This window comes from Schistocerca cancellata, chromosome 5, assembly GCF_023864275.1.
Source record: "Schistocerca cancellata isolate TAMUIC-IGC-003103 chromosome 5, iqSchCanc2.1, whole genome shotgun sequence".
Classification (NCBI taxonomy): domain Eukaryota; kingdom Metazoa; phylum Arthropoda; class Insecta; order Orthoptera; family Acrididae; genus Schistocerca; species Schistocerca cancellata.
Genome location: NC_064630.1, coordinates 804,035,634 through 804,053,956, shown reverse-complemented (window position 1 = coordinate 804,053,956; position 18,323 = coordinate 804,035,634). Strand labels below are relative to the sequence as shown.

General features: G+C 43.9%; 1 protein-coding gene across 1 annotated transcript in view; it reads left to right on the top strand.

The window, feature by feature from the left end:
- LOC126187578 (discoidin domain-containing receptor tyrosine kinase B-like) overlaps nt 1-18,323 on the top strand; it is a 435,420-nt gene that overhangs the window by 270,057 nt on the left and 147,040 nt on the right. The window contains exon 5 of the mRNA XM_049928745.1: nt 6,010-6,157. Within this exon, the coding sequence (XP_049784702.1) occupies nt 6,010-6,157 (148 nt within the window). The remainder of the gene's footprint in view (nt 1-6,009; nt 6,158-18,323) is intronic.

The window sequence follows — 18,323 nt, the reverse complement described above, 5'->3', positions numbered from 1 at the left end:
ACATAATGAGTCAATGTTTTGAGAACTGTTAATATCGAGTGATGTTTTTGAAACAGGTAGTAGCTAGCCTTAAGGACCCGCCTTGAAATTCAAGTTCGCTCCATGTAGTACATGTCTGAATGTGCATCATCTTTTACAATGAAAGGTAATCCGCAGAGTGACTGGTCATTCATTCTCTGATACTTGTCACTATATCTGTCTAGTATGCTACGCTGCTCCATTAATATACGTATTACACTAAAGCGCCAAAGAATCTCGTACAGCCATGCGAATTCAAATACAGGCAGAACACGGCGCTGCGGTCAGCAACTCCTATATAAGACAACTGCCTGGCGAAGTTTTCAGATCGGTTACTGGTGCCAGAATGGCAGGTTATCAAGACTTACGTGAACTTCACGGCGTGCGACACGGCATTTCCGAGGTAGCGATGAAGTGGGGATTTTCCTGTACGACTATTTCACGAGTGTACGGTGAATGTCAGACATCCGGTAAGACATCATATCTCCGATATCGCTGCGGCCCGTAAAAGATCCTGCACGAAGGGGACTAACGACGACTAAAGAGAATCGTCCAACGTGACAGAAGTGCAACCCTTCCGCAAACTGCTGCAGATGTCAATGCTGGGCCATCAGCAAGTGTCAACGTTCGAACCATTCAAGGAAACATCGTAGGCTTTCGGAGCCAACGGCCCACTCATATACCCTTGATGACTGCCCTTTGATGACTGTTCGACACATAGCCTTACGCCTCGCCTGGAACCGTTGATATTGGACAGCTGATGACTGGGTTCATGTTGTCTGGTCGGACGAGACTCGTATCAAAGTGTGTCAAATGGATGAACATGTACGGGTGTGGAGATAATCTCACGAATAAATGGACCCTGCATGTCAGCTGTTCAAGCTGGCTGAGGCTATGTACTGCTGTGGGGCGTGTGTAGTTGCAGTGATATTGGACCCCTGACACGTCTAGATACGACTCTGACTCGTACGTATGCATCCTACCTGATCACCTGCATCCATTCGGTGTCTATTGTGCGTTCCAACGAATCTAGGCAATTCCAACAGTACAATGCGACACCCCACACGTCCAGTATTGCTAGAGAATGGCTCCAGCAACATTTCCGCTGGCCACCAAACTCCTCAGACATGATCATTATTGAGGATGTCTGGGACGCCTTGCAACTTGGTGTTCAGAAGAGCTCCGCACCCCCTCGCACTCTTACGGATTTACTGGAGTCAATTCCGTCAGTTCCATCCAGTAGTACGTCAGACATTAGTCGAGTCCCTGTAACGTTGTGTTGCGGCAGTTCTGCGTGTTCGCAGGGGCCATGCACGATATTAGGCAGGTGTACCAGTTTCTTTGGCTCTTCAGTGTGTACTGATATTTTGATAGTGTTGTAGGTACCTATTTGTTTCTAGCATTGCCGGTTCTATTTAGCGTAGCACAGGCATGCTAAGTATGTAAATGTCTCGATAGATGGCACCGAAATACGATAACAAAGTTGCCACCATCTGTGAAAAGTTGTAGGATATGTGAGATCGAATAAGGGCATGAAGTCTGTGTCGTTACTTTCCACCGCTGCTAAATTATGTGAGAAAAAGTCCCCGACACATTTTAAAGTACATTGATATTGCGCCGTTCTGCTGTGAACACTTTCAGTGAGGTCTCTGTGTAGGAACGACAGCCTATTCTTCCTGAAAGATGATACCGGAGGACGTGATATTGGACTGGAGCGAAGTCTTCGTGCTGATTCATCGCTGATATATTCCACTGGTTTCAAGTCGAGCTTCTGACAGGCCAGTCAATTTCAGGACAGTTAGTCTTCTCCTTAAACGAGTGCCACACACATGCTGCTTTATGATAGGATGCCTTGTCACGCTGTTACAATCAATCATCGTCTGAATTATTTCCCTATTCTACGCAGAACACATTTCTGTAAAACGTGTGAATATCCTTCCACATTTAGTGTTGATTTTCTTAAGTGCAGTAAGGAAGCAACACCCTAATCACGAAAAACACTCCCTTACCTTAACGTCACCTCCTCCGCACTTCACTGTTGACACAACACATGACTGCAGGTAATGTTCTCCAGCTATTCACGGAATAAAAACTCCTCTATCGGATCGCAAAAGATTATAGCATGATCCATCGCCCCAGCCACCCGCTTCCAGTTATCCACTGTCCAGTGCAGTGACGCTTCACACCACCTCAAGCGTCGCCTAGCATGGACTGCAGAAGCGTTTGGCTTCTGAAGAGCTGATCGTCAACTGGACTCCATTCCTTTAACTCCTTACGCACAGTTATAGTTGTAGCTGAACTGCTGGCAGGAGTTTGGAATTCACGAGTGATTCCTTCGTCTGATTTCGTGCAACTTCTTACAACCACCCTCGGCCATGCTCGATAGTACCTGTCCGTCACCACATGAGGTGTACCTAGTCTTGCTGTAGTTTCAGGTTTCCATTTCCCAATCTGATCAGCAACAGTCCACTAGGGCAGATTAGAAGGGCTGAAATGTACGTGACGGATATGTTGCTCTCGTGGCGTTCAATGACGAGTCCAGGTTCGAAACCACTGAGTTCTCCCGACCGACCCATGCTGCTGTTTGTGTTTCTGTACCGACAACACAGCACTCCCTGCCTCCTTTTGTACCGGCGGGTCCGTTTATCGTAACATTTTGTGGTCAATTTCGTGTTACATAGAGCTGCCCATATGTTTCTTATCAGATAGCATACATTAACGTTTATTGTTTCCAATACACGTTTCTGTTTGTGTTGGAAGGTGTTTTGTGCGTCACTGTACTCCCTTCCTTCATTGTTCCACTGACAATGATGAGCGAGATAACGATTGTTTCTAAGTCTCCGTGTTACCTCGATTATAATTCTAACTTATCGCGGGATAAGAGGAAGTAATACGTAGGGTCACTCTCACGAAAATTCACCAACGCAGTTTTAACCATAAACCACACCTTTATACAAAACGCCTCTCTTGTGTCGTATGCCACTGGAACTGTATTGGCGCTCCCACGAAGCTTTCGCCCTTACTACATTCAATTGTGACAAAAAACAGAGGTGGAGCCCCTCCACGCCCACACCGGCATGATGGCCAACTCAAAAGGTCTACTGCCATCTCTGCATAAGGGTTAGTATTCACTAAAGTGAAGTGTCGCAGGATGTGGGTACTGCGATGTTTGCGTACGTCTGGTTATGGTTAACCGTTAATACGCGCTAATCTGGAGATAGATTGGGTCGAAGTCGAACGAAGGGTAGCGGTTTGAAGGCCAGAGGGAAATTAGTGCCAAGGCAAGAGCCAAGGGAAAAAACCTCTGCGATAGTTAGCTCGGGTGGTAAGAGCAGTAGCGGATGTCTTGCTACCTGCGATAGGTCGTGCAAGGGTAGGCTTTGTTAGTAGTTGGTATCATGCATGTCGATACCTTTGACGTTGTGCGGTGCTGTTGCTCGGCAGCTGCCGCTGGGTGTCGGTGTAAAGCTCTCGGTCCCTTCCTATGGCCTGTTGGTCGGCTCTAAAAGCAGCTGGTATTACCAGTTAGTGTTGTTGATATGCAGGGGCATGCCGACGTTTGTCGCTTGTTGGTGTATGTTAGTTTACCATAGGTGGCTAAGCCCTAGCTAGTAGTGTCTTGGCCGCTTGTGCCTTCCACCTATGTTTGTGAGAAATGTATGTACTCGCTTTGGCGGTACATATACTAAAATTGGAACGATACAGAGAATTGTGACGGAACGCGCTGCTCTTTTTATATTTATTTTATATTTATATCTCCTTCACACGTGGTGTCATTTACCCCCTCCTTCCTACTTGCAGCTATTGTTCACATCAGTCTTTTATGAAGATTTGAGACGAGCGAAGATTACCATAAACTTTCTAGTTTACTCATCTTTTCACGTAGAGTTGGCTACGGTTCCGGTTGTCTAGGGATCTGATTCTTGAAGCTGAAATTCTCACATCTTAGGTCCTCTAGGTTAAATTGATCTAAACAAATTTGAAGATTGTTGTTGCAGAGTTTTTATTGTTACATTACTATATTTTGTCGCATTTCAGTATATCATACAGTTTTTGATTCTTCACGATGTTGTTGTTGTGGTCTCCAGTCCTGAGGTTGGTTTGATTCAGGTCTCCATGTTACTGTACCCTGTGCCAGCTTCTTCATCTCCCAGTACCTACTGCAACATACATCCGTCTGAATTTGCTTAGTGTATTCGTCTCTTGGTCTCCCTCTACGATTTTTACCCTCCACGCTGCCCTCCAATACTAAATTGGTGATCCCTTGATGCCTCAGAACATGTAGTACCAACCAATCCCTTCTGCTAGTCAAGTTGTGCCACAAACTCCTCTTCTCGTCAGTTCTATTCAGTACCTCCTCATTAGTTATGTGATCTACCCATATAATCTTCAGCATTCTTCTGTAGCACCACATTTCGAAAGCTTCTATTCTCTTCTTGTCCAAACTATTTATCGTCCATGTTTCACTTCCATACATGGCTACACTCCATACAAACACTTTCAGGAACGACTTCCTGACAAATCTCTCTTCTTCAGAAACGCTTTCCTTGCCATTGCCAGTTTACATTTTATATCCTCCCTGCTTCGACCATCATCAGTTATTTTGCTCCCCAAATAGCAAAACTCCTTTACTACTTTAAGTGTCTCATTTCATAATCTAATTCCCTCAGCATCACCCGACATAATTCGACTACATTCCGTGATCCTCGTTTTGCTTTTGTTGATGTTCATCTTATATCCTCCTTTCAAGACACTGTCCATTCCGTTCAACTGCTGTTCCAAGTCCTTTGCTGTCTCTGACAGAATTACAATGTCTGACAGAATTACCTCAAAGTTTTTATTTCTTCTCCATGAATTTTAATTCCTACCCGGAATTCTTCTTTTGTTTCCTTTACTGCTTGCTGAATATACAGATTGCATAACATCGGGGATAGACCACAATCCTCTCAAGCTTATAAAGTATAAAGTGCTACAGTAGTAAAAAGCAATAAAAAGAAGAACACGAGAAAAATAATATTGTTAAAAAGACGAAGAGTTAAAAAACAGTGGTTGACATGTGCTCTAGTTCCAATATTCTAGGCAATAACATCAATATTAAACACCGTTGATATTGCACCGGGTAATATAAACAACATAAAACAAATCACTAAAGGAGCCACAAACGAAAGGAAATATAGTTCCGCACATAATCAGCGCCCTCTGTTAGCGCTACCTCTAGAATTCCGCACAGGCGGGAAGTAGTTGGAGGAACGTGACCGGCAGATTATACTTTATAAGCTTATTACAGACTTTAACTATGTATCCCCCTTTTATTTTCGCTGTTTCAATTAATTATTGAAAACTAGTGTATGCTGACATTAGCGACATCTCGTCAACTTACTACACAAACATCTTGTGGCTACTGTACGGCAGCTTGTTTCAAACAGTAGTTTTACTGACAACATGACTCGTGCATGTGATGTGATTTATATGTATTTGACGATGCTGGTTCTGATTCCGCATTTAGCAGTTGACTATGCCACTATGGCTGCAGTGCATTAGAACTTTGTTTTTATGAGACAGGTATGCCTCTTCACTTTTAAAGCGCATAAGTGTAAATTTTGTCAGTACTACTTTTCAATATGCTCTACGTATTGTTCTTAAGCTGTATACAGTTTGCGAGTGTATTTATATTTTTCCCATTTTTGCTGCAGATCTGATGATGGTCATTAAAGACGGAAACCGGTAATCTGTTAAACAGAAAAGATTGTGAACATAGACGTAAATTAAAGAAAACTTATTACATATACGAGTCACTGTGTTTTTTCGCGACAATGTCGCAGCTTGTGAAGCGGAGAATGATTGATATTATGAATTGGAGAGAGGTACTTGCAGGCGATTCTAGGTGCGCACATGCATACAATTACCCCCCCCCCCTCCCCTCTGTAGAGTTTGTAACGTGGTTGACATCTTATTCCACCGTCAGGCAACGTAACTGGTTGTGTGTCGCAGGTACTGAAAGGCAACAGCAACACGTACCTGGAGTCCAAGCAGCAGCTGGAGCCGGCCATCTGGGCGAGCCGGGTGCGCTTCCTGCCCTACAGCTACCACCGCAGGACCGTCTGCATGAGGGTCGAGCTCTACGGCTGCCGATGGACAGGTAAGTAAGCAGCTGACCGTAATTACCAGCAGGTAGTTGCAGTTAGATTTAAGTGTCAGGTAGTCGTTTCTGAAAGTATTTGTATTGAGTGTAGCAATGTATGGAAGCGAAACATGGACGATAAATAGTTTGGACAAGGAAGAGGAGTTTGTGGCACAACTTGACAAGAAGAAGGGACCGGTTGGTAGGACATTTTCTAAGGCATCAAGGGATCACAAATGTAGCATTGGAGGGCAGCGTGGAGGGTAAAAATCGTAGAGGGAGACCAAGAGATGAATACACTAAGCAGATTCAGAAGTATGTAGGCTGCAGTAAGTACTGGGAGATGAAGAAGCTTGCACAGGATAGAGTAGCATGGAGAGCTGCATCAAGCCAGGTTCAGGACTGAAGACCACTACAACAATAACAACTAGATTCCATTATCCACATTTTGCTTTTGTTGATGTTCATCTTATATCCTCCTTTCAAGACACTGTCCATTCCGTTCAACTGCTCTTCTAAGTCTGTTGCTGTCTGTGACAGAATTACAATGTCGTCGGCGAACCTCAGATTTTTTATTTCTTCACGTGTGCGTCAATTAACGTGAATTATTAGTTGCGGTGCTGTAGTGTGATGGGATTTGCGTAATCTGTGTTGCGTGGTGGACGTAACGTACACACGTTTGAAGAGATAGGTCGTAGACTACCCACACCACATTTCCACGGGATACTTACTCCCTAAAAATCAATGGTTCAACAGTTTTATATGTTTTTAGAGTGCAATAAAATACCGTCTATCAATTATGAGTTGTGATGCCTTTTCGTTTGAACTTTGTCAGTTATCTGTTTTGTCTAATTCTCTTCATACGGTGCCTATTTTTAGCTTTCGTTTACTTCGTATCTAATCGCAATGAATAATAACCAAAGTCTGAGTGCAGTTCGCTTCTCTGCGTTACCACAGATGCTACGTAACTGTTTCCATTTGTAGTGGAGTACCATGAGCTGTTCAAAATGGTTCAAATGGCTCTGAACACTATGGGACTTAACTGCTGAGGTCATCAGTCCCCTAGAACTTAGAACTACTGAAACCTAACTAACCTATCACACACACCCATGCCCGAGGCAGGATTCGGACCTGCGACCGTAGCGGTCGTGCGGTTCCTGACTGTAACGGCTAGAACCGCTCGGCCACTCCGGCCGGCGCCATGAGGTGTGAAGGGACCGTTTGTATGTAAGCGAATCATGGTATTTCTAATATTTTCACCAATCTGGTGTGTTCAAGCCATGTCGTCGTCGTGGCACGTAGATCTGGAATCTGCAACATTTGCTGTGAGGCAATAACGGAGCTACGACCGACGTTCAATAATTAGTGCAACACATTTTTGTTCCTGAGTGCAGTTTGATTTTATTCAAGTTTCGAACAGACCATATTATTCCCCACTCTTCTCGACAAATAATTTCTGTTCAGTGTAACGGCCTTGCACCACCTTACTGGAAGGGTCTGTATTCCCGCATGGTACCGCTTTACTGGTCGACGTCGGACCGACCGTCTTGCTGCATCAATAACCTCCCCATCGTCTACCTACTAATTCCCAAGGAGTGCATCCCTGGTTGGGCCACACGGATGTCGGAACTGCGAGATGCGGGGTGTAGGTTGGATGAGAAAGTAAAATCTAGTGAAGCTTTGTGAACATTTCTCTGAAGCGCAGAATTTTGTGAGGCCTTGCGTTCTTATGGAGAAGGAGAAGTTCGTTTGCACGTTTGTCACTATCTGCCTCGTAATGCGGAAGTAATTCCACACGTATTGTCCTTCTTTGCTCCTTATGGTCTTCTGGCAGGCGGCGGGAAACACCTTTGACTACCCCAACTTGGCTCTGAGCACTATGGGACTCAACTGCTGTGGTCATAAGTCCCCTAGAACTTAGAACTACTTAACCCTAACTAACCTAAGGCCATCACACACATCCATGCCCGAGGCAGGATTCGAACCTGCGACGGTAGCGGTCGTGCGGTTCCAGACTGTAGCGCTTTTAACCGCTCGGCCACTACGGCCGGCGACTACCCCAACTGGTGGACGAGTGTATCAGCACTACCAACACACTTTCAGCTGAGCAACAGAGTGTTTGATTGTGATACGTCGATCACTTCGACTGAGAGTGTTCGCACGTTCCAGCATTGCAGGAGTCAAATACACTCCTGGAAATTGAAATAAGAACACCGTGAATTCATTGTCCCAGGAAGGGGGAACTTTATTGACACATTTCTGGGGTCAGATACATCACATGATCACACTGACAGAACCACAGGCACATAGACACAGGCAACAGAGCATGCACAATGTCGGCACTAGTACAGTGTATATCCACCTTTCGCAGCAATGCAGGCTGCTATTCTTCCATGGAGACGATCGTAGAGATGCTGGATGTAGTCCTGTGGAACGGCTTGCCATGCCATTTCCACCTGGCGCCTCAGTTGGACCAGCGTTCGTGCTGGACGTGCAGACCGCGTGAGACGACGCTTCATCCAGTCCCAAACATGCTCAATGGGGGACAGATCCGGAGATCTTGCTGGCCAGGGTAGTTGACTTACACCTTCTAGAGCACGTTGGGTGGCACGGGACACATGCGGACGTGCATTGTCCTGTTGTGGAACAGCAAGTTCCCTTGCCGGTCTAGGAATGGTAGAACGATGGGTTCGATGACGGTTTGGATGTACCGTGCACTATTCAGTGTCCCGTCGACGATCACCAGTGGTGTACGGCCAGTGTAGGAGATCGCTCCCCACACCATGATGCCGGGTGTTGGCCCTGTGTGCCTCGGTCGTATGCAGTCCTGATTGTGGCGCTCACCTGCACGGCGCCAAACACGCATACGACCATCATTGGCACCAAGGCAGAAGCGACTCTCATCGCTGAAGACGACACGTCTCCATTCGTCCCTCCATTCACGCCTGTCGCGACACCACTGGAGGCGGGTTGCACGATGTTGGGGCGTGAGCGGAAGACGGCCTAACGGTGTGCGGGACCTTAGCCCAGCTTCATGGAGACGGCTGCGAATGGTCCTCGCCGATACCCCAGGAGCAACAGTGTCCCTAATTTGCTGGGAAGTGGCGGTGCGGTCCCCTACGGCACTGCGTAGGATCCTACGGTCTTGGCGTGCATCCGTGCGTCGCTGCGGTCCGGTCCCAGGTCGACGTCCACGTGCACCTTCCGCCGACCACTGGCGACAACATCGATGTACTGTGGAGACCTCACGCCCCATGTGTTGAGCAATTCGGCGGTACGTCCACCCAGCCTCCCGCATGCCCACTATACGCCCTCGCTCAAAGTCCGTCAACTGCACATACGGTTCACGTCCACGCTGTCGCGGCATGCTACCAGTGTTAAAGACTGCGATGGAGCTCCGTATGCCACGGCAAACTGGCTGACACTGACGGCGGTGGTGCACAAATGCTGCGCAGCTAGCGCCATTCGACGGCTAACACCGCGGTTCCTGGTGTGTTCGCTGTGCCGTGCGTGTGATCATTGCTTGTACAGCCCTCTCGCAGTGTCCGGAGCAAGTATGGTGGGTCTGACACACCGGTGTCAATGTGTTCTTTTTTCCATTTCCAGGAGTGTATGTGCGGTAGGCCGGCACGCTGCCGAACCGACAAGTGTGTGAGATCTTCTTGCGATGATGATAGACGCCTCGACCAACGACTCACCATGCTTTTGTTCACTGCCAGATCTTCGTAGGCATTCTGCAATCGCCTAGGAGTATCTACGATACTCCGGATTTCCGCCAAAAGGAACGCAATGACGGTTCTGTGCTTGGAACAGACGTCCGTTACAGATGGTATTTTGAACCCTATGTATAACGGCGCAACCTGTCGCAACTAAAAACTGTAGGGGCTAAAGCAGGAATATTTCACGTTTTTACGAAAGGAACTCCACATATTCTAAATCGAAATTAGTGGAGAAAAAATGTGTTGCATTAATTATTGAACTCCTCTCGTACAATCAAACAAACTAAGGCTATTCCTAACTGAAGTTTCGTAGTTTATCGGGATACCAGGTACATTTTATGGTCAACATTGCTTCAGATAAAATATGAAACAGGAAACACTGTCACGTGAACATGAGTACGCTTTAAATAGTCACTCGGAGGTTTACCAATCATTCTTGTTGATCAAAATCCGTTTGTTTATCACTTTACACCTTTGGAGCAAATAAAATTGGCTTACAAGTATCACAAACCGAACAGCACTTTACTAAACCCAGAAACAATCAGAACTGATCGCACATTTTCGATTTTAGAGCGCACTGCATTCCATTCGACTTACCACCTGCGCCCCGAACTGAACTATTTGGTGCTAACCACTTCAATAGTCGGTTGTTCGGAACGCAGGCGATGACACGCATTTTTGTAATGTCTACTTAAATTTGATATTGTAATGATGTTTGATTAGGTAATTATAGCGCATTATTTTCCCATATTACACTACTGGCCATTAAAATTGCTACAACAAGAAGAAATGCAGATGATAAACAGGTATTCATTGGACAAATATATTATACAAGATCTAACATGTGATTATATTTTCACGCAATTTGGGTGCATAGATCCTGAGAAATCAGTACCCAGAACCAGCACCTCTGGCCGTAATAACGACCTTGATACACCTGGGCATTGAGTCAAACAGAGCTTGGATGGCGTGTACAGATACAGCTGCCCATGCAGCTTCAACACGATACCACAGTTCGTCAAGAGTAGTGACTGACGTATTGTGACGAGCCAGTTGCTCGGCCACCATTGACCAGACGTTTTCAATTGGTGAGAGATCTGGAGAATGTGCTGGCCAGGGCAGCAGTCGAACATTATCTGTATCCAGAAAGGCCCGTACAGGACCTGCAACATGTGGTCGTGCATTATGCTGCTGAAATGTAGGGTTTTGCAGGGATCAAATAAAGGGTAGAGCCACTGGCCGTAACACATCTGAAATGTAACGTCCACTGTTCAAAGTGCCGTCAGTGCGAACAATAGGTAACCGAGACGTGTAACCAATGGCACCCCATACCATCAAGCCGGGTGATATGCCAGTATGGCGATGACGAAGACACGCTTCCATTGTGCGTTCACCGCGATGTCGCCAAACACGGATGCGACCATCATGATGCTGTAAACAGAACCTGGCTTCATCCGAAAAAATGACGTTTTGCCACTCGTGCACCCAGGTTCGTCGTTGAGTACACCATCGCAGGCGCTCCTGTCTGTGATGCAGCATCAAGGGTAACCGCAGCCATGGTCTCCTTACACGAGGCACCACAACAACGTTTCACCAGGCAACGTCGGTCAACTGCTGTTTGTGTTTGAGAAATCGGTTGGCAACTTTCCTCATGTCAGCACGTTGTAGGTGTCGCCACCGGCGCCGACCTTGTGTGAATGCTCTGAAAAGCTAATCATTTGCATATCACAGCATCTTCTTCCTGTCTGTTAAATTTCGCGTCTGTAGCACATCATCTTCTTAATTGGCAGTAGTGTATTAAGAACAAAATCTCAATATTAATTTATTAATAATTAATAAACCAAAGTAAGCGTTTTGGTCAGCAGGCCAGAGCATAATCCCTCCATCTTTTATCACAACAGACAATGAGACCACAAGCCCATTGAACTGCCGCAATTTCCCACATTTATCTAATCATGCAGCAACATATATGATTTTACACTCCACCATATTACGTCACACGTCCTCTTCCTTGTCTTCCTCGGCTGAGATATGTGGGAATGAAGGAATGTCTCCAAGTGCCACAAATGTTATATGATAGCTACACACTACATATAGGGGATATGTGGCCCGTTGCTGGACTGGGGTATTATCAGCCAAATACCATGGAGTTGAAAATTGGGAAAAGGTTCTCAGTTGAGAACTTTCTCGGGGGATTTATAGTTCCGGCATTTACTTGTTATCCGAGGGAAACCTCGTTAAAAACCCGGCAATATTTCTGAGGCAATGTTGTCCATTTCCCCAAGCAAAGTTGTACTCAAAATGCGCAGTAACGTAGAAGCTGTTTATCCCTGTGCTGACCGCAGCGACACTGGTAAGGGGCTGCAGTGAAGTATTTTTTTTTATTTTTATTTTTTGAGCTTTTCCTCATTACAGAGGCTTATCTCCAACATAATAATTTACTTGGAAAATACAATACAAACAATAAACGTTCTTAAACTATACTCTCAAAATATTTCTCCAGGTGTTTCGATCTTGCGTGTCCTCTTCCTCTGTGCCCATTCTCCTCATTGTGTGCTGTACATTTTGGAGCCAGGTGGTCACAGGTCGTCCTCTTCTTCTTCTCCCCTCCGGTTCCCACTCCAGTATCAGTTTTGTTATTCTGGCTTCCTCCATTCGTCGTACATGCCCGTACCACTGTAATTTCTTCCTATCCATTACGTCATATATTCTTTCTTTTATTTCCATTCTCCTTATTACTTCGGTGTTCCGTATCTTTTCTTTCCTGGAGATTCTTGCCGATCTTCTCCAAAAGTCCATCTCTAGAGCTTGTAATTTTTTAATGTGCTTCATGCTAATTGTCCAGGTCTCCGTTCCATACAGAACCACACTCTCTAATATGGATTTGTATATTAATTTTTTAGTTCTGCTCATTACATTCCTGCTCCATAAGACTGAGTTAAGCATCCCAATGACCCTCCGTCCGCTACTAATTCTTTTATTGATTTCTGACTCTGATTTTCCCTCGATTTCTAAAATGGATCCCAAATAACAGAAAGTGTTTACCTTTTTGATTTTCTTACCTTCAATGTACAGCTCATCTGAATCATTAGTCAAGTATTCTGTTTTTTGGTAATTAATCTTCAAACCCCAAGTTTTGTATGCTACTGCTAGTTGATTGCACATATAGTTAGCATCCTCCCCATCTTGTGCTATGACTACTTGATCATCAGCAAACAATAAATGATGTAGGTAAACTCCATCTCTTATTTCTAATCCCATACTATTACATTTACGAGACCATGTTCTAAGGCTAATATCTATATAGATTTTAAATAATGATGGTGACATGGGACAGCCCTGTAAAAGGCCTTTGCTTGTTCTAAATTTCTGTGGAAGTTTATTACCAACTTTCACTTGGCAAATGTTATCTTTATACATCTGTTGTATTATTTTAATCAAGGAAGGGTTTATGTTTGCCATATGTAGTGCTCTCCAAAGTAATTTTCTTGGAACAGTATCATACGCTTTTTCCAGATCTATGAAAATTAATCCTATACTTTTTGATTTTTCCCTCTGTTTCTCCAAAATCTGTCGTAATGTGAAAATATGGTCTACACATGATCTCCCAGCTGTCAATCCACATTGTTCTTCTTGGGTTCTAAAATTTTTTTCCAGTTTGTTTTTAATTACTTTCGCAAAAATTCTCATTAACGTGTTTGTAACACAAATTCCTCGATAGTTTGAACAAATTTTGCGATCCCCTTTCTTAAATATTGTATTAATGTAACCTAGCTTCATCTCGTTGGGTATTGAATCTCCATGTATCATTTTGTTGAAGAGCTGTGTTATCAGTTTCACAATTTTGTCACCACCATATTTCAGACACTCCAGATTGATATTGCCTGGTCCTGGTGATTTACCATTCTTTCCTGTTCTCAACGCCTGAAGTACTTCACTTTCTAAAATATGGATCTCATCATCTTCATGTCCTTTATCTTCCCCTGTTCCTTCTTCTAGATATTCTTCTCTGTCTTCATTTAATAATTTTTGGAAATACTCTTCCCATTCTTTTTGTGTTATCAGTTGGAGATTAGTTTTGCTTTTTGTATCCTGTCGAATGCGTTTCAATACTGACCATGCTTCTTTTGCTCTCCCAAATCCTAATTTGCTATTCACCTTGGCACATGTTCTTTCCCATGCTTCATTTTTTGCCATCCTTATTTTTTTCATCACTTCATTCTTCTTTTCCTTGTATATTGACCTTGTTTCTTCTGATTTATCATTCAACCACTGAAGGAACGCATTTCGTTTTTCTCTAACGAGGACCTCTAGTTCCTCTGACCAGCACTCTGCTGCACGGTTGTGGTTGCTATCTTTTTTACCCAACACCTCTGTTGCTATGATTTTCACATTAGCTTTTATATAGTCATATATTTCCTCTGTACTTCCTTCAAATGATTCAACCAGTTTCCTTTCCATCCTGGCCGCAAAGAGTGTTCTGATACTTTCGTCTTGTAGGCTGTCAATATTAAAAGGTAAATTTTCATCTTTCTCAGTCTGGTTCGTTTTATTTATGTTACTTGTATCACTCCTTGCATTCTTCCATGGCCAGGAAGACTTCATTTTAACTAGATAGTGGTCTGATCCACACTGGGCTCCTCTATGAGATCTGACGTCTACTGCCTTGAAACTACTTGTTTGCCTAATGATAATATAATCTATTATAGAACGAAGTTCTTTGGTGTTCTGTTGCCAAGTATATTTATGAATGTCCTTATGTTTGAAAAATATGTTGGTAATTTTTAGATCAAATTGTTCACAAATTGCAATCAATCGTTCCCCATTGTCATTATATTCGTCCTCTCCATGTTTTCCTACTATTCTACAAGATTCTCTAATTCCTACCCTTCCATTCAGATCTCCCATGATAATCAGTTCCTTTCTTCTTGGGATTTTTTCAATAGTCTCCCTGAGGGTGTCCCAAAATATATCTTTCTCCTTATCTTTTGTGTCGTTCGTGGGTGCATATACGCCAATAATCACAACTTCCCTAGCAAATAATGTCATTTCAACAGTTATTATACGTTGATTGATGAATGTCCAATTTGTGATTCTTTCTTTCCATGATTTCTTTATCATAATGGAGACTCCTGCTTTGGCTCTTACTGCTTTTGATACCCCACTCCAGATATGTACATAATTATCCAGTTCTTCTTCTCCCTGGCCTTTCTTCTTTGTTTCAGAGAGTACGACAACATCCATGTTGAACATGTCAAGTTCTTCAGGGAGTAAATTTATTTTAGTGGGAATACCTTGCACATTCCAGCATCCAAACATAATTTTCCGTTTCTCATTGCCAGTTCGTCGTCCAAAGTTCCAATTTTTCCGAGGCATATTATTAGGTTTTTTAGCATTTTTATGTTTTTATGTGAGTGAGGAGTTGGCCCTCTGCACAACCCCCAACCCGGAGGACCAGGTAATTTTTACTCAAGGTTTTCTTCCTTTAGCCTTTGATAAGCCAATATCATACTACAAGGCAGCAGTTGCTAGTTTTGGTCCACCCCAGGTATTTTATTTCCCCGGTACCCACCATATCTGGTGAGCATTCCCCTATCCGCCACCTGGGGAGGCGCCCGATGGGAGACCAGAAAACTCCACACGGGTATTCATTCTGGAAATTTCTACAATTTAGTATTGTAACTTCCCAACGACAATGGTCCAAAATAATTAATTTAAGACAATTTTCAAAATAAAGTATTTGTATGGATTTTATTGTAAAAATCAGTGTCTGTAATAAATAGTTAACCCTGGACCTCTGTGTATTTGTCGGCTTTGGTTCAAATGGCTCTGAGCACTATGGGACTTAACTTCTGAGGTCATTAGTCCCCTAGAACTTAGAACTAGTTAAACCTAACTAACGTAAGGACATCACACACATCCATGCCCGAGGCAGGATTCGAACATGCGACCGTAGCGGTCGCGCGGTTCCAGACTGCAGCGCCTAGAACCGCTCGGCCACTCCGGCCGGCTTTGTCGGCTTTGCTGTGGAGCGTCACCACACAGTTATTCGAATAAATATTGTGTTATCAGTTGCTACTATGGGGTGTTATGCAATCAATTTGCCGATTACTCGACAAAATGATCATTAATCGTACCTGAGGTGTTATTTCACAGCTTTAAAGATACTTTTTGTAAGCCGACGACAATAGCAGACTACACCCACCGTTAGACTTTCATCGTAATCAAAAATTTGTATTAATGTTATCACTGCCAAAAAAAAAAAAAAAATGCTAACTGCTTTTGCAACTGGGAGAAAAATATAATTTAAGCGTTTCCCTTTTACAGTAAATACTATTAATTTTGTCTTCATTGATCGTATAATCGAGTCAATGTGATATAGGAAATATTTCCTATCCACGAAAACAGAGGAAAGCAAGGAGCGAATTACTGCTGCGACCCCTTAAAAATATAAACGTTGGAATGTTTCGTCCAGTTCTTCAGATGACATGGAGGCATTTGACTATGGACTAATTACATATTGTGACTTTTTTTTATTGAAAATGAAATTCAGTTCCAATTGTATTCACGCATAAAAGAAATAGTGCAAAAAATTAGAACAGTATCTAAAGTGAATCACTTTTACACGTTTGCACATCGTCTACTGAACATGTAGTTGTTCACAACTAGGTTAAATGTCTATCCTAATCGCGTATTTCTGTGGCGGGTACCGGTGACAGAATCCTGCGTCGCTGACCTGGTAATGGGTGTGGCTGGCATTTATCTTCCTCAAAGCTGTTAGGGTGTTTCAGGTGTGTATTTGTGTCTCGTGGTTGTCTGAGATGTGTCCATAAGCACTTTAGTGTTTCTGTTTTATGGAATAATACGGGTTGAAGATTAACGATGACATTTGGAGTCTTCTGAAATAGCATCAAGGGGTCTGCCAATCATGCCCACCTGATGTTCTTATTACCGTCAACAGTGTCACATACCCTGATTCAATCAGACTCCACTGGAAGTTTGGGGGTTTGATACATTTCTCTGTGACCAAAACATGTGCACTGCTGCCTCTTATCTCCCCTCAGAAGACACTGTGAATTAATAAAAAAAAATGCATCACTACCAGGTTTCCTCTGTCCAGGTAGTGCATATCCGAAACTATTAATGACCTCGGCTGCAGAAATAGAATTTGAGAAGCATGGAAACATAAGAGAGCTAAGAAATAGGTTAAAATCATCTCTGCAGCTTACTAACAGATGCTACACTTTTGTTGTTGTGCAGTTCCTCGAATCATATTAATATGTCTCACTATTCCGGGATAAATTTTTCAGCGAGCTTAACCTTGTTCTGTCCACATAACAGTGTTACTCGTATTTGTACTTTTTATTTTTTTTTTAGAAACATGGTGTAATAATTTAATAATTGCAAACAAAAACAATACGCTGAGGTGACAAAAGTCGTGGGATACCTCCAATATCGATTGTTGCCCTACGTAGAGCTGCAAACAAGACGACATGGCGTGGTCTGGACCAGTCATTGGAAGTCTCCTGCATAAATATTCAGCAATGAAACTTCCTGGCAGATTAAAACTGTGTGCACTTGCCCGCGAAAGGCAAAGGTCCCGAGTTCGAGTCTCGGTCGGGCACACAGTTTTAATCTGCCATGAAGTTTCATATCAGCGCACACTCCGCTGCAGAGTGAAAATCTCATTCTGGATATTCAGCAATGTTTCCTCTATAGCCGTCCATTATTGCGAAAGTGTTGCCGCTGTAGGATTTTGTGCACGAACTGATTTTTCGAGTACGTCTCATAAATGTCCGATGGGATTCGTAATGGCCGATGTGGGTAGCCAAATCATTCGCTCGAACTGTCCAGAATGTTGTTCAAACCAAGCGCGAACAATTGTGTCCCTGTGACATGCCACATTGTCATCCATGTGAATTCCATCGTTATTTAGAAACATGAAGTCCATGAATGGGTATAATTGGTCTGTAAGTACTCGAACATGACCATTTCCAGTAAATGATAGGTTCACTCGGACGAGAGTACCCACTCCATTTCATATATACGGAGCCCACTCCTTTACGGAGACACCACCGGCTTGAACAGTGCCTCCTTGGACAGCGTGAGCCCATGACTTTGTGCGGTCTGTGCCACACTGGAAATATACCATCAGATTTTCGCAAATGAAATCGGGACTAATATGATCAGAATACGGTTTTCCAGTCGTCTAGGGTACAAGAGGCGCTTCAGGCGATGTCGTGCTGTTAGCAAAGGCACACTCGTCGGTCAACTGTTACTGTGGTGTCACCCCCAGACACCACACTTGCTAGGTGGTAGCCTTTAAATCGGCCGCGGTCCGTTAGTATACATCGGACCCGCGTGTCTGGCGACAGCCGGTCGAAGTGGCCGTGCGGTTAAAGGCGCTTCAGTCTGGAACCGCAAGACCGCTACGGTCGCAGGTTCGAATCCTTCCTCGGGCATGG